This window comes from Chionomys nivalis, chromosome 7 (assembly GCF_950005125.1).
Source record: "Chionomys nivalis chromosome 7, mChiNiv1.1, whole genome shotgun sequence".
Classification (NCBI taxonomy): domain Eukaryota; kingdom Metazoa; phylum Chordata; class Mammalia; order Rodentia; family Cricetidae; genus Chionomys; species Chionomys nivalis.
In genome coordinates this window covers 88,281,063-88,302,532 of record NC_080092.1, presented here as the reverse complement: position 1 = coordinate 88,302,532, position 21,470 = coordinate 88,281,063, and the positions used below count along the sequence as shown (strand labels likewise).

Below are 21,470 nucleotides of genomic sequence, written 5' to 3'. Positions count from 1 at the left end.
AGTGATTTATGGAAGAAAGAGTTTATTTTGGCTTATAATTCCAAAGAAAGAGCCCATCATGGCGGGGGAGGTGGGGGAGGGGGCGAGGGGGGGGAGGGCGGGGAGGCGGGGCAGCAGTCAAGCACGGTAGCTGAGCAGGAAGCTGAACGATCACCTTTTCAACCCCAAACACAAAGCAGAGAGGGCAAACTGGAAGTGTTGTGGGATAACCTTTTTTGCACATTATGAAGATGTATCTCTGCTAAGGCGCCTTCTGATTGGTTGGATAAAGAGCTGAACGGCCAATAGCTAGGCAGGAGAGGATAGGTGGGACTTCTGTGGAAAGAGGGGAACTAGAGGGAAGAATCTGAGAGGAGGGGAATTTGCCAGCCCTACATGGAGGAAGTGGGGTGTCTAGTACTGGGCAGAGGTAATGAGCCGCGTGGCAGAACACAGATGAACTTAAATGGATTAATTTAAGATTTAAGAGCTAGTTGGGAACTATTCTCAACTAAGGCCAAGCTTTCATAATTAGTAAGTCTTGGTGTCATTTGGGAGCTGGCTGTCCAAAGAAAAGTCCAGCTACATGGAAGCAGGGCAAGGTTAAAAACCCTCAAAGCCTGGCCCAGCAAGGCAAAGCTCTCAAAGGTTCCACTGTAGTGATAGTTTATTTGTGGATTCTACACACACACACACACACACACACACACACACACACACACACACAATTAATAAGACTGAGCCAGTTGCATTCTCCACAGTGGAACTTAGGGCCCCATAGATACAAGATAGAATTCATAGAATTCTTTCCAAGCTGAAGCACACCAGTTGAAGCCTTCAGTACAGACAGATTTCCCAAGAGCATTGACCTAGGTACAAAGCCAAAGCCACCTTTAATTATACTAGATCACAGTCTTCTTCTTCTTCTTCTTCTTCTTCTTCTTCTTCTTCTTCTTCTTCTTCTTCTTCTTCTTCTTCTTCTTCTTCCTCCTCCTCCTCCTCCTCCTCCTCCTCCTCCTCCTCCTCCTCCTCCTTCTCCTTCTTCTTCTTTCTTCTTCCTCGAAACAATTGATCCTCCACCCTGTTAGTAAGCCAACCCAACAGGAATCATTTTGGTCCTAGATTGCATGTAGGTTCACCTTGCATTGGTCAGCTTTCCATTCCTATAACAAATATCTTGGACAAATCAACTGATAAAGAGGAAAGTATTTTGGCGCACAGTTTTGGAGGCTTCACATGGCTGATTATCCCCTTCACTTTAGACCTGTCGGGGAACAACACATCAGGTCAGATTCATTCACCTCCTTAGGAGTCCCATAATCTCCTTCGATGTTGTACTCCCAGGGACATAAAGACTCAAATTGGTCCCATTTCTTAAAGAGTCCACCACTTTCAATTGTACCATAGGCTTGGGACTGTGCCATTAGCCCATGGGTCTATGGGACATACTTGTCCAGACCTAACACCTTCAGAAACAGAGGTGCTCCCACAAGCTAAGGTCTAACTGATGACCACTTTCCAGTCATCTGTGACTTTGTCCCAGATTATGGAACCTTGCTTTAAACGTGGTTACAGAATTAAGGAGACTGAATCTACAAGATCATCTCTTGGAAAAGCCCTCGGGCTAGAGCAATCACTCCTGGTTAGCCTTATGAAACATCAGGAACAAAGATAACGCCCCTATTCCTGTGACTTTATTTCTCTTTGAGTTCACCTGACTCCATGTATAGAAAACAAAGCTTGCTGGGCATTGTGGCGCATGGGTTATAAAACCCAGCATCTGGGAGACTGAGTCAGGGGCACAAGAGTTTGAGGGCTAGTCTGGGCTGATATGGGAATGATTTTTTTTAATCTGTTGTTTTTATTGGTTAATTAATAAAGAAACTGTCTAGGCCCATTTGATAGGCCAACCTTTAGGTGGGTGGAGTAAACAGAACAGAATGCTGGGAGAAAGAAGCCGAGTCAGGTAGTCGCCATGATTCTCTCACTCCAGGCAGACACAGATTGAGATCTTTCCTGATAAGTCAGCTCATGGTGCTACACAAAATATTAAAAATGGGTTAGATCAATAAGTAAGAGCTAGCCAATAAGAGGCTAAAACTAATGGGCCAGGCAATGTTTAAAAGAATACAGTTTCCACGTAATTATTTCGGGGAAAGCTAACCGGGTGGCGGGAAGCCATGTGGGAGCTGGGGCGGCAGGGAAGCAGCCCACCGCTCCTATTACTACACTAGACTACATAGCAAGACCATGAGAGGGAGAGGGAGAGAGAAGAGGGGAGGAGGAGAGAGAGAGGGAGAGCATTTTTAGTACTAACTGGAACATTTCTAGAGTCCTGTGCAAGGTCTCTGACCCATATTCTTAGGCACCCACCCACATCCAGACAGCTTGTCATCTGCCCGTCTTTTTAATTAGGGAGCAAACACCACCAAGTTGCCTTCTCCTGGGGTTCCGTGTGATCAGCCAGCCAGATCTACCCTCAGAGTCCATCGCGGGCTCCTCCGCATCAGCTCCCCACATTTAGCCCATGCTGGGGGATTAGCAACTGTCTCCTGAAAATGTTTAAATCGATTGGTAGAGCACCAGGTTTAATGAGCCGAGGGTGGGCTTAGACCGTAGGTTTTACAAGCTGCAGCTTCTAGCCAAGTTAATTCCCTTCCTTTGTGGATTCCACATCAGCCAGAGCTGCAGACAAAGGGGGGATTTCATCCCGTTTTCAAAGCTCTGCATGATCATGATAGGTATGTACCACGGGCCCATCAAAACTGGCATAACTGCCGGGCGGTGGGGCGCACGCCTTCAATCCCAGCACTCGGGAGGCAGAGACAGGTGGATGTCTGTGAGTTTGAGGCCAGCCTGGTCTATAAGAGCTAGTTTCAGGACATGCTCTAAAGTTACAGAGAAACCCTGTCTCAAAACCCCAAAATAATAATAAAAATTATGATGATAAATGAATAATAAAAATATTAAAAATAACCACAGTGAAACTGTAAAAGAAAATGTTTTGTGACACCCAGTATGATAGAAAATGGCTTGGGGAACTAACCACTGCTGTCACCACTCGAAGCTGCATGGAGCAAGTAGGAACATCACAGCTTTCTATTCATTCTTCAGTCCTGGTCATCCCTCTTGTTGAGAGGGCTGTCATCTGGCCACACTGTGGCCAGTGGAGTGGGGGAGGATATCTTTGAATTGCTCTTCCCACTAAACCTTGGTATTTCACTCAGCAAACACTCCTGAAGGATTGCCGTCTCTGCCGTCCAGAGCTCACATGCTCTTCACCTTAATACAAAGACGGAGATTTCATTGCACGCACGGAGGAAGGGGCCGGTGTTCAAGCTGGGGAGCCTGGGGAGGTAGAATTTGCCTAGTCTCTATTAGTAAGTAGAGCATCCCAGAGTAGCTTTAGGGACTGAAAGGGCATGTTCCAAGACCAAGTAGGGAACTAAGCAAGTCAGGAGCTTCCTGGGGTGCAAATGGTGAGGAAAAGGGAAAGTATCCTCTCTGGACCCCAAGACCAAGTCCTCAGCACAAAGGAGATGTATTTGCCCCAGAGGGACAGAGAGCAGGGATAAGGAACAAAGACAGAAGATAGAAGAAGACGGAGAAGGGAAAGGGGGCAGGCATATTTGCTTAGGAAGAACAAAGGACAGCCTTTGGGTAGAGAGGAGACAGACGTGGCACATAGGAAAATGGAAAAAGGTACAAGAGGGAACCCCATGTTAGGATGAGGTGTTTAATTTTAATTGGACATGCTAATTAGGTGAGCCAAAGGGGGCTTTTGATTGCTGGACTTTGATACTTTGATAGCTTGACCTTGGTGGTCAGCCTCAGGAGGAAGTGGCCAAAGAAGGGAATAGATGTTGGGGCTAGCTTTAGGAATGTAATCTAGTGGCTTTTAGCAATGCAGAGGTTAACTGGAGAAATGCAAGGCCTGCTGGAGTCACATGCTGCTGTGGGACAATGCTTTTGTACACTGTGAAGATTGTTACTCACATTGATGTGTACACTGTGAAGATTGTTACTCGCATTGGTTTAGCAATAAAATGCTGATTGACCAGTAGCCGGGCAGGAAGCAAAGGCAGGGCGACCAGACTTGAAGGATTCTGGGAAGAGGAAAGGCTCAGTCTGCAGTCGCCAGGCAGTTGTAGAGGAAGATGAGAAAGTTGCACTGAGTAAGGTACCAAAACATGTGGCTAACACCAACAAACGGTATGGGTCAATTTAAGTTGTAAGAGCTAATTAATAATGAGCCAGAGATAATAGATCAAACAGTTTATAATTAATTTAGGCCTCTGTGTGTTTCTTTGGGACTGAATGACTGCAGGACAGGGCAGGACAGAAATCTCCATCTACAACATGTTCCAGTGGGCTAAGGTCCCTTCAGTGAGTGGTCTGTGAAGGCTGGGGGTGTTTCTTATTCCAGACCAAGATTTGGGAGCCGGTCATGGGGACTGAGTTAGTAGAGGCTGGGGAGGTACATCAGTGGGTAAAATGCTTGTCATGAAGAGTGAGGGCCTGGGTTCAGATCCTAGAACCCAGTTAAATAAAGCCGAATGCTCTAGTGAACATCGGTAACCTCAGTGCTTCTATGGTGGGATGTGAGATGGGACAGAAGGACCTGAGACTTAGAGAATGCCTCCAAGGGAGAAGGTGAGGACAGACACTGAGGTTGTCCTTTGATCTCTACATGTATGTAGTAGCACGCACACACTCGCACTCACACCCTGCACTCCCACACATATTTGCTGTCTCTCATACATGGAGAGACAGAGCTTTTAAAACAAAAGAACTTGGATTCTTCAAACATCATGTTAAAAAATGCAGGACATGTGTGGTGTCAAATGTGGTGGTACACACCTTTAATGCCAGCACTCAGGAGGCAGAGGACAGCAGATCTCTGAGGTGGAGGCCAGCCTGGACAATGTACTGAGTCCCAAGCCAGCCAGCACTGCAAAGTGAAAATATAATTTAAAAATAAAATATGCTGTATTGGAGAACCACTGTGGGTGCTCAGAGAATAGCTTAGACCAGAAAGGGAGGCAGCTACTGTTGGTGGGATAAACAGGATGAAAGGTCATGCGATGGCCAATTCCTCAAATCCTAAGGATTTCTATCTAACAGGGAGTGGATTGGTTGAGACAAAACCATGTAATTCAAGCAGAAGGGTCAGTAACAGGCTAAGGACTGCTTGAGTGTTCTAGATTTACCAAGAGCAGTGGCAGCGCCACTCATGCCAGCCCAGCAGCCTTCCCTTCTGTCTGGTTTCTGTGGGATTTCTCACCTTGCCATTCAGATGAAAGCTGGTGATTAACCACTCACAATGCCTGCTAAAAGGAACCACCTCGGAGTCACCCTTGCATTTATTCACTGATCATGGGCCTTGGGTTACTTCTGCAGAGCGGAGAGCACAGCTCCAGGAGTCTCCAAATCCACCACACTTATGTGGAAGAAGCCAGTTTTTCTTTTTTAAAATTCAGAGGTAGGTGTCCATCCTGTCTAAGCAGCATAAATCAAATTGTCTATTTGCAATGGAGGAGACATTGATTAGAGTGCTGGCTGCTCTTGCGGAAAACTGGGGTTCAGATCCCAGTACCTACATGGTGATTCACAACTATCTATAACACCAGTCCCAGGGGATCCCATAATCTCTTCTGACTTCCACAGACACCAGGCACATAGTGCAAACATGCATGCAGTAAAAACACTCACACACAAAAGATAACCTAAAAATTTTTTAACAAGATAGAAACAGTGCAATGGATTATAAGCTGTTGTCCCTGGAAAGGACCAGCCATGTCATTCGCAATGGCAGCCCCGAAGCATGGTACATTCAAGCCAGACTAGGGGCACCACATTAATGGGGTGTTAAACAGAAAAATGAGACGGGGAGCACTGTGCAACCTTCTGGTGCATCTCAAAGCTGCATCGCCACAGACATAAACATTTCTCCAACAGGAACAAGATGGGTTCGGGGCAATTCTCTATGTATTGTGAGGTGTAGTACCAGCCCCTCTTTAATAGATCAGCATATACTAGATTAATGACCTCTCAAATTCCGAGCCACACAGGCCTGGTACTAATGACTACAAGACTTGTTAAGAGTAATTCAGAATATTTGCTAATAAATAAATAAATCCTGACTTAGAAACTGACACCTTGAAGATCATTTCTATGCTGCCTTTAACCTTCCAGGTGACATTACTTATGCCCAAAAGGCTTTCTGCTACTGCTGAGTCAGTGATTTCCGTCACAGCTCTCTGTAAAGTCACAACCTTCCTTCTTGACAGTGGGCTCTCCTTCCCATGAGCTTTACTTACGGCTTTCTGTGTGTGCTCGTGGCTCCAACCCTTTTCAACATGGAAGGAAAAGACAGAAAGTGCACACAAGATAAACACGCTCCGAATTATTAAAAAGGTATTTTATTATAAATACATTTTAGTTGTAGCAGTAAAATACATTTTGTGTTACCGTGAATCTTTTAAAACAAAAGAACTTCACTGACAATGATCACACCATAGACTCCTGGGCTCAAAACATGTCCTAAGGAAGTAGCAGAAGCTAAGGGGATTCCAAAAACCAAGTTAGGAAAGACAAGGGAAGGAGAAAAGAAAAGCCTTGGAGGACAGCTTTGGGGTTCTCTATGATACAAAATTATCTTGACTTTTAAGAATAAACTCTTTAGGTATTAGGGCCTCCCACATGAGGTATGATAGAACGCAAAGAAACGTAGTCATTGTTATTACTTTTGCCAGATATTATGTGTAACCAGATGCTGCATAAGTGGTGCTTGCAAGAGACATGGACCAGGGTGCTTTTTACGTGATCTCCCTCACAAAGGTTTTTCCAAGAGATGACCCAGAATGAGTCTACTACATGACTCTATCCACCACTGGCCACATTTAGAGAATTGTAGTTTTTAAAAAAACATTAGAAATATCCTGTGTCACTAACGATTAGGACTCTTTAGTAAAATGAAAACCCTATTAGCATTATAATTTAGAGAAAGTATTTGAACCACTCTATTCACCAGGGGTGCTAGCATTACATATAACTGTCACCTTTATGGTTTTCAAAGAATTGGGTCAGATGGCTGGCACAGAGACCAAATACAGTACTTGATGTATATAATGTCTCATAGATGGATTTATAGGAACAGGACCCTTCCTCTGTGTGTGTGGGAAGGGGTGTTACTGAGAAACAGTCTCAGCTGTAACTGACATTCTGTGACTTTAACCAGGACAAAAGAGTCCTTGGACCTCCTGAAAGATACAAAGTGGTATCATGCAAGACAAATCGCAAATAAACCAAAATCCCTCATAAGCTGGGAGTGCACAGAGGAAGGTGTGCTGGGCACGCCAGCAACCTGCAGCTAAAGCTTCTGGACCTTTCAGGGAGTAAGTGCTGGGGGCTAAGAATTCTAAAACTGCATTCTAGGATGGCCACTGTGGATTATACCTCTACGCCTATGCCTTTCTACACTCTATTACCTTAAACATAGACTTGTTTTCTTGCTAGTAACAGTAAATTCAAAGCCAAACGAAAAAAGAGAAGCGGAGCCCAATACCCGCAGAGCTGCAGCCCAGGCTGAATGTTAAACACAACACACAAATGTGAAAATATCCAAAGACCTGTCAGGTTTATTCTGTTGTAGGCAGTTTCTTTCTCAACAGTAACTTGCTCACCCATGTCTGCTATGACTTAGGGGCCACTCATGCTATGGAGGTGGTGTGCTTCCCTCAACTCTTCCGCAAACATACAGAGTTCTTCAAGGGAATCAGAAACAATTGCTTTTTCTCCGCCATATACAATACCCATGTTCTCCCTACCACTGCTGGCATGGCAGAGAACCCAAATAACTTTGTTAACCTGAGAAACATATAATATGAAAGTAAATTCTTTGCCCTAGCCCCCAACACACATACCAAAGAAGAAGAAGGATTAAAAGCTCTAGACTCCATTATTCGGGGACTATGTTTCTGATGCTCCACGTCACTGCCACCCTCGGACAGGGACTCCAGCACTAAGAGCCTCGATAAGTGCGAATGCACTCTCGGGGCACCCGATGGCTTCTTTCCACAAGTCTGTCCCCAACTGCAGGGACCAAGGTTGACTCTAAGCACACCCCACAAACGCACAGCTTCCAGATAACAGCCAGGCAGCTCCGCCCCTAATGACAAACTCACTCTAGAAATGAAAGCCCCTGCACCCTAATGAGAAGCGGCAGAGACCCCAAAGGTAGAGAGAGCTTTTTCCATGAATGGGCCACTTATGGGATCAGAATTATTAAAAGGACCCAAGAGTAAAGAGATGGAAAACGCTCCAACTGTCTCTAGACCAGTGGGGTCCCTGGACAGCTGCGGTGGGCCCCCTGGGGGTGGGGACAGGGGTCTACTGTACGTCAACAACCCGTCCAGGGGAAGCTGAGGCCATTCAGTTTCACAATCACTTTCTTTTCTTTTCTTTTCTTTTTGTTCTATCTTGCTCACAATTCCAAAATCTTAAAATATGACAGATTTGTATGTAAATAGCTATCACTATATGTAATTTGCCACCCTTTCCCCCTTCACTTTCAAACATTAAAATACTAAAACAATATTCCATAAAATCAAAATTTCTTAGAAGGTAATATTGATTTCCCCTCCCATACATCATTCTAAGGCAGGCAACCACATGCTAGTATGCTAAATAAAGTACAGACCTCATATGAGGTAGAAATAGCCAAAAGACCCCCTAAAACATACTGAAAAATCTCATAATATTGTTTAATGAACTCATAGAATTATATAAAACTTACTATGCTTTATGTTTAATATTTGTATCAAAATAAAATCTCTCTGTTGAACAAATTGCAAGTAAAGTCTGGTCTACCACGCTCATGACTGAAACGACAAGACACATGGGCTACTTCTTGAAACTCACTTCAGAAAGCTGTAGGCTCCCACTGTAGAAATGGGCTGGGATTTAACTGTGGCTCACAAGCCTATGTCTAGATTCTCCTCGGTACCTCCCTTTCGATGAGGCCTTCTTTAAAGATCACTCCAAAGCAGAAGAGTATTTTTAGTAGGTTTGAATGTCTGAATGTTACACCGGTTTAACCTGATATTCTAGCTTAGAGTCAATGACATAATGCCACTTTCCTGATATCGTAGTAGGACATTAAATTCTAGTGAAGATCCCCCCCTTCCCCAGCGGTCTTGGGATTGCATATTAAACAGGGATCAAGCTGGCAAGTGTGAATCTAGCAGCCTTGCTGTCAAGTCTCAAAGGGAATGTGAGCACCCTGCAGACCGACGTGATGTGAGCTCTGTCTGGGCACACGATGATGGGGGACATACTAAGTGATCTTCGGAACAAGAAGTGGCCAATGCACCGTTCTCTTTTCTAGGCAGTCTGAACGGCGATCAGAAGACAAGCCAGAGCTACCAAGACATGTGTACCTGCATGGTTTTTTTTTGCTTCTGGTAGAAGCACGGTTTCCATCTGCCGAAGGGAAGGCAAGAAAAACATTGTCGACTTACTGCGAAAAGGCAAGCTGAACTCTGAGGAAGTGGGGAAGGTGGGTGGGGAAGGATGAACAGTCTAGTAATATTTGAAAAGAGTAATGTATATGTTTTACTATATGGGAAGTTTGAATCTTACATTTTTATAGAATTTTTCTATTAACAAAACTCTCCACTACGCAATGATTTCACGCATGGCATTTTTCACACATGGGCATCTCCTAAAAATCAACTATTTAAGGAAATCTAACTTATTCCATGACAACAGTTGAAATACTCAGATTTAACCTACAATTGTTTACACACCCTGACCCTTAGTCATAGTGGCTAGAGATACGTTCTTTTAGGTTTTCAGTTGTGCTCTCGGAATGAAACCGATCCAACAGAACCATCGGCTACACTAGGGCAATACAACGCAACATATGGGCTCGAGGTTAAAGCCAGTTAGCTTCTTCAGGACTGCAGTGCCTTCGGAAACAAGGAACCCTTTTCCCTAAATAGGCTCAAGAGACAGCTGTGTTTAATTGGGTAATGCTTATTCCACAAGATTTCTGCTTAACTTACTTACCCTGCAGTTCTCTGAACAGAAAAGATCAGTTGACGCTCAGACCAAACCTGAACTCATCCTAGAATCTTGATTAGAACGAAACGATACAAAAATAACCCACACCAGGCAGTTGGATGCTTTCCGCATGCAAGGCGGCCCACACAGAAAGCATGTCTGTGTAAGGCCAGGAAGACTGAGGTCGTTAGTCTGAATGGTCAGTAATTAACCACAGACTGATCAAGACAAGATGTTATGATTAGCAACGGCAGAGCTAGAATGGGCTTCTTTGAAGAAAACACACCAGAAAATATCCATGATATAGGAATGAGGCTGGTCAGATTCAACAGGTATCCATTTTTAGATCAAGAGGGAAAGGGGGACCAAACTTAGCATGAATTATCACCTAAAAGAGAAAGAAAGAAAAAGATGAAGGAGGGATGGACAGAGGGAGGGAGGGAGAGAGGAGGGAAAAGAAATATCTCAAGTTGTGGTGCACTGTAAAAACAGTACTGGCAAGGGCAACGAAACTCCACTGATAAAAAAACAAAGAAATGAAAGAAATCATAAAATGACCTCAGAAGATATCCACCCAGAAGAAAAGAGCATCACAGAGCTATCAAGTTTTCTTAAAAAAAAAAAAAAGGGGGGTGTGTTTATGTATGTAAACAAACATATATATACAACACACACACGTATGTATGTATGTATGTTCCATCTGAGCTCTAAAGTTGAATCTAATGAGTGAAATAAGCTATTTCATGACACTAACTAACCCTGCCAAAATACCCAAGTAACAGCGAAGAGCAGCAGTGAGAACTCACAATGGTTCTGGTAAGACTGCTGAAGACTGTTACAAGATGCTGGGCATAAGTGATAGGCTCCTTTGAGTCGAGACAGGAAGACAGGAGGGAGCTGGGTTCAAACACCCACTGTATGCAAAACATGAAAACACAGAAACAAATCCTCTACCTGCTGCAGAAAAAGGAAGAGATGGGAACACTCAGACAGTCACCTAGGAAGTAGCTAGTGTCATTTCTTAGAAATAATCACTTAGAGAATGTCACTGCAACCTGATGGGTTCCTCATCCAGGCATCCCACCATCAGTGTTTCTCTATAAGATGATAGGGCACAGCACAGGTGACTTTAGCTAAATATAAATAATTTAAAAACTGATATTTTTTCAAGTATGAGAAAAGAAAACTAGGCAATATTCCGCTGACGAGAGGTGAACTGGGAGTTGACAGCATAGTTCCATCTGAATTAGCAAAATGGCTCTGAGCACTTGCCCAGTGTGTGCTGCTGTCCTATGGGTCTGCAAGTGTGTGGGCAGGGGCTATCACGATGGAACGGACAGCTTCATCATGGGGGAGTCCTACTTCTTGTTTGGGCACAGAGTTAGAAAAACAGTCCTGTGGCAAAAGCTGTCTTGTTTAGCCTAAAACACACCCAAAATACATGGGGATGTCACATTACGCACAGAGCATGGTACCCTGGCCCACTAGCTCCACTTCCCTGCTGTGATGTGTAATATCCATCAACATATCTCCAGTTTGTAGGTCTACATCTGCCACCTCAAAAGAGGTGCTCAGTCTGAGACAGGAAGCCAGGTAGCAATGGCTCAGTCCCGAGCACAAAGAGAGAACTAAATTAGAGAGGTGGCCGTCATTGATCCTGGAGTTGGCTAGTCCTTATCCAAGGCAGCCTTTTATCCCACATTGTCTGGGAGTTACAATGGCTGGAGATGGCTGCCGTAGACTAACTCCTAGTCATACAGATGTAATTCTACCTTCCCCTTGTCACTTTCAACCCAGTTTAAAATGTTCTATCAAAATAACCTTCCAGAAAACTATGCTTGAATGATCACCAGGAAGGTTGGGCTCTTCTGAAATATCCCCTGGGCTCATCTTAATTTAAAAAGAAAAAAAAATCTTGTAGTCTCAAGATATCTCAGAAATATAAAATTAGAGCTACTGGGTCAGAAACAATGACATTCATTACTTCAAATGCATTAAAGAACACATGAGAAGGACAGAAACTTCTTCCTCCCTCTCAACGTCACCCGAAACAACTGTCAGGCTGGGGACTACTGCAGACAGCTGTTAATGAGTTCAAGGGGGAACTTCAGAAGAATCAAAAGATATGAAACATGCCCCAGATTTGATCGATTTTTGGACAAACAGAAAGTTTCCTTTAATGATCTTCCTCAAACAGAACAACTAGAAATATCTTAGACTTGCCATGTGTAATGTCATATCTTAATGTAAACATCAAAGAAGGTACCAAGATTTTTCACTGGAGGAAAAGAAAGCCAAACCTTTAGTCGGCACAGTCCTTTCTGCCCTGGAGGAGAGGCCAGGCTACAAACATTACACATGCAGAATGAGAAAGAAGGTTTTGTCTCACTAAATTCACGCAGTTTTAAAATAGTTATCAAGTCTACTAAGCACCAACAATCCTAAAATTTTTTCAGCTTCATGATTTGTTTAAAAAAAAAACACTATCAAATTAACATTAAAGACAAACTAAAAGTGTTGCTTCTCAAAAATACAAACCAAACCAAAACTAAGTATGCCACTAGGTTTTGGGTTTTTTTTTTTTTTTTTTTTTTTTGTGGGTTTTTCTTTTGCTTTCTTTTTTTTTTTTTTTTTTTTTTTTTCACATTTCAAAACCCAGTGGCATATAGAATACATGGGTAAAGAAGGCCTTGACCTCTACCCTACACTGATGGAGAAAACAGCATGTCACAGATAGTCTAAAACTCTGAAAGTTTTAGAATGCAGCATCCTGTCACAAAAAAAAAAAAAACTGATAAAGTATTTAGAAGATGCTGCCCCTTTATTTAAAAAAAATTTTAAATGAATTTAAGCAAAAATAACATCCATTTGTACATCAACTGGCCATTTCTGGTACAGAAACCCAGCGTATGGTAATATTATCGAATAAATGTAAATGCTACTTAACATTTTTTTCTTTTTAAATACATTTTAGACAAACTTTTTTCTTTTTCTTTTTTTATAGTTGCACAATTAACCTCTTAGCTGCTAGCTTGATGCAAACATATGTAACAATACACAAATTTAAAAATATTTTTATTCTACATAAAAGCTGTCAAAGTTCTGACTCACATCAAAAATGCAAAATAATGGGATATACTTTTAAACTTAGGCGCAGGTCTAGCAGCAAGGGTCTGAGAGCATGGTCAACGTTGGGCAGAGGGCTGCACACAGAGGAGCCTGCCACCTCAACTCTACTAACAAATAGAAACTGAACACTCTGAGAGCGCGGTCACTTGAAGTAGGAGTAGAAGCCGTTGCTGCCCGGGCTGCTGCCCAGGCTGAGCTCCTGGAACAGGGACAGCGGGTCGCTGCCCTTCTTGGCCTGTTCGGGCGGTGGCCTGGGCTTGGGCGGGGCCCGCAGAGCACTGGCATAGGACATGGCAGGCTTGCTCCCTGCCGGGCTCTGCTGGCTGCTGTTGTTAGCCGACTCTGCGATCTGCTTGTTGGGCATGAGGGGTGGGAACTGGCCGAGGTGCTGCAGCACCGTGTAGTTGAAGGAACTGGACACCTCCGCGCTGTCGGGCTTCAGCTGATCCTCAACGGGTTTGACAGTCTTGGGTGGGGCTAGAAACAGAGAACAGTAACAGGGTTTAACCAGGGGCGCAGGAGCGCAACCTGCGCACGGGTTCCTCGGTCTTTGAGAAAGCAAGGGCAGTTTAGCTCAAGCACACATAGCTTCAGCCATCTTTAAGAATCACCGAGAAAGAGCACCCATGCCCACCGAAGGAGCTAACACACAGAAACCAATGTCAACAGAGGACGGAAGGTGTGCTGACAGATAAACACTTATCTGCCTGGGAAGTTGGGCTACTGTGAACCAGAACACGCTTGTAGCAGCAGCAAACCTGGTTCAGGGGCACCGGGTCTACCCGCTACAGACACTCCCATTTCTTGTAATACACATTTACGCTGAAATGTTTTAGTTTTCCAAATGAGATCTCAGGATGTAGCTTAGGCTTCCTTTGAACTCTTAATCTTCCTCCCTGGCCTGCTTGGTGCGGGGGTGCAGGTGTGCACCCGTATACCTAGCTCTTACATTCTAAGTGACATGGAGTGATGAGAGGGGAAAACATGGAAGCATCGCATTTCCACCTGTCTTCCCAGGCAGTGGTACAGTCCATCAACACATAGCTTTGTTTCCAATCTTTTACAACTTACATAACACTAGTGTGTGTGTGTGTGTGTGTGTGTCTGTGTGTGTGTTAAGAGAGAAAGAGAGAGAGAGAAGGAGGGGAGGGGAGATAGAGCATACCCATGCACCCTTGCAAGCACACAGTGGCTTTTGAGCGACTTCACGTGGGCAGGACTGACAGGAAAGAGACCATAAATATTGAGGCACTGAGGAATCAAAATAGGCTTTCTAGAAACTCACCCATTCCTCTTACCTATCAACTCTCTGGGCTGAGCAGTCCTGTTGGGTCCATTGCACGGAATGTTCTGGTAGGGGGTAGACGAGGTGGTGTTAGTCCAGGACTCAGGGGCTGGGAAGCTGAAAGCAGGCGGGCGGCTGTGGTCCTGCAGTTCTTTGCCCTGAGCCAGACTGCCTTGGGGAGCACTTGCCTCTTCCGCACAAGGCTGGGCTGAGCTAGATGAAATTCTTCTTTGGTACAAGGGCCGACCAGGTCCTCTGGGCTCATACTACACAAAGAAAAGGATGCGTGGTGAGTCTGAGCGCCTCCTCCCACTCCCGTATCACTTTCGGATCCTCACAGAGCAGGGACAGATTCTCAAGGAAATTCTCTTCCGTGGTATAGGGCCCTCTCCTCTTCAGCTTCTCCCGTTTAAAATGCAGCAGGTACTCCAACCTGGTGTCAGGAAACCTGGGCCTGAAACTTATCTTTGGACGGTCCCTCCCTATGTGGTCCTGTGCCCAGCTGTCTTTAGTTATAAAGCCACATATAAAGCCATTCTCTGGAATAGCTATTCCAGAGAACAGCAGAGCTTGGGTATGAATAGGAGTCCCAAGTCAGCCGACCCACGAAGCTGGGCCAGAGCCACTGGGCATCCCAGCTTCTACTCAGTTGCTCTGCTCAGCCCCGCCAGCAAGATCCGTCTTCTCTAGCATAAGCACTCCTTACTGACTTCACCGTCTGTCTCCCAGTTAATCAGCTGATACGGAACACTCGTTACTTTCTCCACAATAGTCTTTTCACAGGCTTAAAAGCCAATTAACATGTATCTCCTCCTCTCTAAATTTCCTAAAAGTATGCAAGCCAAACTCTCTTGGCTTCCTGACAAAGGGCTATTTGCCCACAATTTCAAGACGTAGTGACAGTTGGGGCTCTCCAGTTCCTTCTGGCCTGACTGTGGTAGGTACTAGATATCAGCTGCAATGACAGACAGTACAGAACAACCTGTCTAGAGCCTGGCCAGCAGGACTTGATTTCAGGTCTTGCCTTAGACCTACAAGTGTCACCTTGGGCAACTGGTCAACCCTCCTAGGAAATTCATCTACATAATGGGTCACCTCCAGCATCCACTTCCTCTTGGGACTACAGAAAGTACTAATAAGCTAGAAATGGAGGTTGTTCAGGGTGGCTCCTGGTGCCTGCGAAGAGCCAACTGTTTTACTGTCCTTTGGTGCTAGGCAGGAAAGCCAACCCCTCGGAAGTGTTCATTCTCCAGGCCAGACAACCCTTGAGTGACTGATCAAATGGTTTGTGCAGTCATTTTTGTAAGGAAGACAATTAGCTCTTGAAATGAAGATGGAGTGTCTTTTAATTGTCATCCTGGGAATTCCGCCCTGCTGCTGTCTGCACGGATCACACTCTCCAGCCTTTATATGTGAATGCTAATGCACTAATGTTGGCCAGGGGCTCAAAGAGAGCAGACCGTAAGAGCCCAGTGACACAGAACACTGCGCACGGTCACTTCATAAGCCCTGTCTTTAACAGGCAACTAGACCAACAGTATAGACCATGGGGAGACACAGGAATCTATCTGAAAATTACATAAATACAATGAAAGAAAAATAAACAAGGTCTATAGGTTCAGCTATCGCATACACGAAGGTGAACGTGTGGAAGGCTATCTTCATCAGACTTGTTCCTCAAAGGTTAGGTGGCTATGGGCGAGGGGACAGCAAATGAAAATGGCTTATACACCAAATAAGGTTAGGACCATTTCATTCTTTTGGTCTCAATTCTTAACTTTTATTTCCTTGTTTAACTCACTGACTGCAACCTCCAACAAGCGCTCTACCCTGCTACCTTTTTTCTTTTTCCCTTCCCTCTTTTGTTCCTTTTCATTGCTCATCAATCTCCACATCCCCCTTTGCTTTCCCATCTTTCTTTTGGAGACAAGTCTCTCCACGTAGCCCAGGCTAGTCTTGACCACCTAGGCTCAAGCGACCCTCAGCTGGGACTGAGGTGTGTACCACTGTGACTTAATCTCCTAACCTCTCTCTAATGCAGAGTCTTCCCATTAACCACACTGGTGGCTGCGGGACGTGTACAGACACCTTGCAGCAGGTGCAAGTTTCTTTCAAGTTTGTGTGACTGTGTGTGGGTTGGGAGTAAGGAGGATGGTGGGTTGTTTTTGTTTTCAGAAGGGGAGATATCTATTGAGATGATCATGTGATCTTTTCCCCAGACTGTTAACATGGTAGGTTACACACTGATTTACTTTCAAATACTGCACCAGCCAGATAAGCTGCACGGGGTCATGGTGTATTATTCTCTTCTTCGTGCCTGGCTGAATTCAATTTGCTGTTCTGTTGAAGATAGCTACATTCTTGCCATAGAAATAAGCCTATAGTTTTCATCTTTGTACTGTTTCTGTCTTGCTTTGGAAACAGTAATGGTGGCTTTATGCAATAAACTGACAAATTTTCCCTTCCATTCTCTGGCAATGATTATAATTGGTAAATCTTCTTCTTTACATATTTGGAGAAATTCAGTAGTGAAACAATTCTTGTCCAAGAGAGCTCTCTCTTGAAGTGTTTTAACCATAAATTCTAGTCTTTAACAGCCAGATGTTCATGCCTATGACATTTCTGCATTGCTTCCAGGTTTTTGGAAGTGTGTGGACTTCAGGGACGTGCCCCATCTCACCTACACTCTTGAAAACTGTGTGCAACCTTCTTACTTTCTTGCAAAGACACCTACATGATAGTGACATAGTTACTTTTGTTCCTGGTATCAGTAGCCAGTGTCTTCTCTTTTTTCCTCTTGTCAATCATTTTTTTGGGGTGGGGAGCTAAAAATATTCTAATACAGACTGAAGCTTGAGGATTAAGGGGGGGTACTCAGAAGAATAAACTCGGATGAAGGTGTGGGTCTCAGCTTGTTTCCCAATGGGAGGAATCAGCCTGGGCTTTGTGCCTGCGCCTAGAGCAGGACACCTACAGTAGCCTTTAGCCTAGGGAGTCCACGATTGGCAGTTGGCATGAAGGACTCTTTCCCTTCATGGCCTCATAATTTTTCCTGTCTTTCTATTCTACTTCAATTCTCCCTGAGACTCTGATCCTCAATCTTAAGGGTTGCGGAAGGCTAAAAAGTCCATTTTCTGTAATCCCTCCAATGTCTATGACCCTACCTCTCAACCTGTCTGCACTAGGGCGGACACCAGGGTGTGGGTGTGAGCACTGGAACATCATCATTTCAAGGGAATCAACAATGCTTCCGAGGGATCCCAGATAAGACTTCAGGGTACCAGCATTTGGGAGATGAGGCACAGCTTCCCACTGTGACCCTCAGCAGCCTCAGGAGTTCCCAGACCTCAGGGCCTTCAACTCACAGATTTGCAAAATTCAAAGCAAGAGTTTCCACACTACCCAGCGGCACACCCAAGGTATGCAGGTTTAGCATGCCTAGTGAGAGAGAAAGAGGGGGTTATGCGGAAGAAAGTTAGACTCTTCCTGGTCTCACTAAATGCTATCTTTCCCTTTACAAAGAACCAACTGCGGGTTTCGTGGACTCTTTCTTCTCTATTGTTTTCTGTAGTTATTAGCCGTCCTGAAATCTGTCTTCATCATTCTCATTTCCTGGAGTTTATCTTCTCTTCCTTTAGGATTTCTTCGCTTTCTACTTTAAGCATTATACATCCCCTCTGATGCTGCTGTGACAGCAATGCACAAATACAGGCGCACCACATTCTTACTCTAACACACAATAGCCACTGATCTGCATTATACACAGACATCTGGGAAACAGGAACCAGAATGGGATTCTTAAAAGATTAGCGTCCAGATACAGAATGAGATATCAAAAAGTGTAGCTACAATGTGCTGATAATTCAAATACATAACGATGCTTGATTCAGAATGATATTCAAAGTGAAAACAGGAAGAGAAAGCCTCAACACCATCCTTGAATCCTGCTAATACACTGATTTATTACCCAAAAAAATGAATAAAGGTCATAAATTATTTAGTTGCCTTTTCCATATAGACTATATTTTAGTATCTAATATGCAATGATGAAACTCCTCCTTCATAGAAGAAAAATAAATACAAAACAATTAAAAAAATTTTTAAAATACTATTTATCATCTTAATAAAACAAAAGACTAAAAGAAACAGTCATCAGCATCTGCTAGGTCAGGAAAGCTGGGAACTACACTTGACAGGTCAGACTGATACCTGACCCTCATCTCAGCAGCCAAGTTACCATCACCAAAGTGGGGAAACTAAACACTGCTGCGTCTCCTTCCACATGCATATGAATATAAATATTCACTGAAAACAAAATCGTATTACATTCTGCTTGATAATTTCTTGTTCGCATGTCACAGAGACTGAGGAAATGACTCAGGGGTTAAGAGCACTTAATGCTTTGCAAAAGACTGACACCCACATGGTAGCTAATAATCATCCATAACCCAGCTACAAGGGCTCTGGCAGTCTCCTCTGGCCTCTCTGGGCACCAGGCACGCACACTTATATATGTGCAAGCAAAACACTAATACACACAAAATAAAAAAATAAATCTTTTTTAAGAGTCAGAGATATTTTCCTGTGTCATGAGAACTCTTATAACATCATATTTTATATTTATTTAAACGTATCTTTTCATTTTCCCACTATTCGAAGAAACTTCCAACTATGGAACACTCTCATGTCCTACTAATGGCTTAAATTCCCATAAGGTTAGCATTGTATGCTTAAAGCCATGTGCCTGCAGTTTGGTACAAAGAGATCAAAAAAGAAAAATCAGAAAGAAAGAATTGGCACTGTGACAGGCAATGCTGAGGCGAGTGAAAAACCTAAAAGTTCTTTACCAATATTGCCTTAGTTTTATTGTAGATATAAAGCAAAACAAAATAACAAACTCTAATGGTTTTCATGGACATGGTATTATAATTGTAGAACAAAAACAAAGGTAATCCAGAATAATTGCTTCATTTTTTTTCCCTTAGTGATAGGCAAGCTTTGTGTCACTGAGCCTCTCTAGCCGAAAAATTCCAATGTAAAAAGCAATGATACAAATAGGCTTAAAAACAGGAGTAATTCACCAACACAGGAAACCTCGTAAGAATACTGAAATACGACCAAGAAAGAATGAGAACTAAAGAACCTGCACACCCGGCATCTTCCTTCTTCGGAAGGAAAGACAGGGAAAGAGCTGGCTGAAGATTACCAAAGGATGAGATGATGTCACATGGCTGAGAGCATAAAACTGTCCAGGGACTTTCTGTGATCTGAGAGGTACATTCCCATGACCTGTAGGAAGGCAATGCCTGCCCTGAAGTGGCTGTGAGGCAGCAGAAATATGCTGAGCTGGGCTCCGGGCGCCCACTCTAATCCCGGTTTGGTCTGACCCACAGCTAGGCCACCAGGCAGTCCTCAGACTTCACCGACAAGTAGATCCTGTATCCGTCCTTCCCAATACACGCCACAGCACAAGCCACCACTATCAGTCACCAGGACTGCTATGGCCTTCTTCACTGTTTGTACAGTATCATTTAAAAAGATTTATTAGAGAATTTTAAAAGCAACTCTAGTGTCATATTAATTTCATAAAATTCAGTAATAATAAAGGCAAAATTTTACCTCGGTTTCTAAAGCCATATTATATATGCTTATATTGTGTCTTCTTATAAGAAATGCAATCGCTCGGTGGTGGCGGCGCAAGCCTTTAATCCCAGCAAGCAGGAGGCAGAGGTAGGCGGTCTCTGTGAGTTCGAGGCCAGCGTGGTCTAAAGAGTGAGTCCCAGAACAGCTGGGACAACACCAGAAAAATCCTGTCTCAGAAACCCCCTCCAAAAAAAAAAAAAAGTAAAGAAAAAGAAAAGCAGACAAACACAACAGTGGAATGGTCGTGACTCTCTGACAGAGTGCTTGTCAGCTTGGGGCCACCTAGGGAAAGCGCCTCTCAGGAAAGGTCACTTGTGAATTGGCCAGCCATGCTTTCCTACCCCCCAAAGAACAGATCATAGAGGAAACACCAAACCAAGACAATGCTCCAGCTAAGAGAAGTCTGCACCACGGAGGCATTCTGGGCTGCCTCAACTTCACCTGACTGCTTACTCTTCTTCAAAGTGGACGGTCGGGCATCAGGATGCCTCTTACAAGCAAAGCCAGATTGAATAGGATACAGTTTATAGAGGGGTTTACCCTACAACTTAGAACAATGTGCTTTCTCTCTGAAGGACCAAAATGACCACAATAAAGACACCAGCTTTATAAAAAGAGTGTCAGAGAAGGCTCGCTCACTCCTTAGCACTGAGAAATTCATTGCTTATTGTTAATTTCTGAGATTTGAGGCCATCTGAATATTCAAAGACTTAGCAGCTAGAATGAAATGGATTTCCATAATGGGAGAATTGCTCTTCCCCTCCCCACAAATGGGGAAATTTTTAGATGACTGAAAATGTAATTCTTTGCCCCAAGAACATTTGCTGTAGTCGTTCCTTGTTTCCTCCATGTTCCTGTCAGGCATGCATCTCAACTTCATTAACAGGAGCTCGTAAGCAGCTTGGTGCCTCATGTGCCTTTAAAAATAAGTTGCCCATGGGACTGAACGAGCATGTGATCAAACTGGACCCTCTGAATGTGGCTGACAATTGGGGACGGCAAAGAAGCCAATGACAATGGCACTGGGATTTGTCTCTACTGCATGTACTGGCTTTTTGGGATCCTAGTCTATTTGGATGCATACCTTCCTAAGCCTGGAAGGAGGGGGGAGGGCCTTAGACTTCCCACAGGGCAGTGGTACCCTGCCCTGTCTTTAGGACTGAAGGGAGAGGGGAGGAGGGTGAATGGGGGAGGAGGGTGAATGGGGGAGGAGGGTGAATGGGGGAGTGGGAGGGATATGGGAGGGGAGGAAGTGGAAATTTTGAATATTATTTATAAAGCAATAAAAATAAATAAACAAAACACACACACACACACACACATTGTCAAGAGTTGGTGAGATGGCTCAGAAAGTAAAGGTGCTTGCTGC

General features: G+C 44.0%; 1 protein-coding gene across 6 annotated transcripts in view; it reads right to left on the bottom strand.

Moving 5' to 3' along the window:
• Positions 1–6,435: 6,435 nt before the first annotated feature.
• Helz (helicase with zinc finger) overlaps positions 6,436–21,470 on the bottom strand; it is a 153,132-nt gene continuing 138,097 nt past the window's right edge. For all 6 annotated transcript variants that reach the window (XM_057773581.1, XM_057773578.1, XM_057773583.1 and 3 more), the window contains 2 exons: positions 14,472–14,724; positions 6,436–13,650 (listed from right to left, as the gene is read on the bottom strand). In XM_057773581.1, coding sequence (XP_057629564.1) covers positions 13,316–13,650; positions 14,472–14,724 — 588 coding nt within the window. In that variant the 3' untranslated portion in view covers positions 6,436–13,315. The remainder of the gene's footprint in view (positions 13,651–14,471; positions 14,725–21,470) is intronic.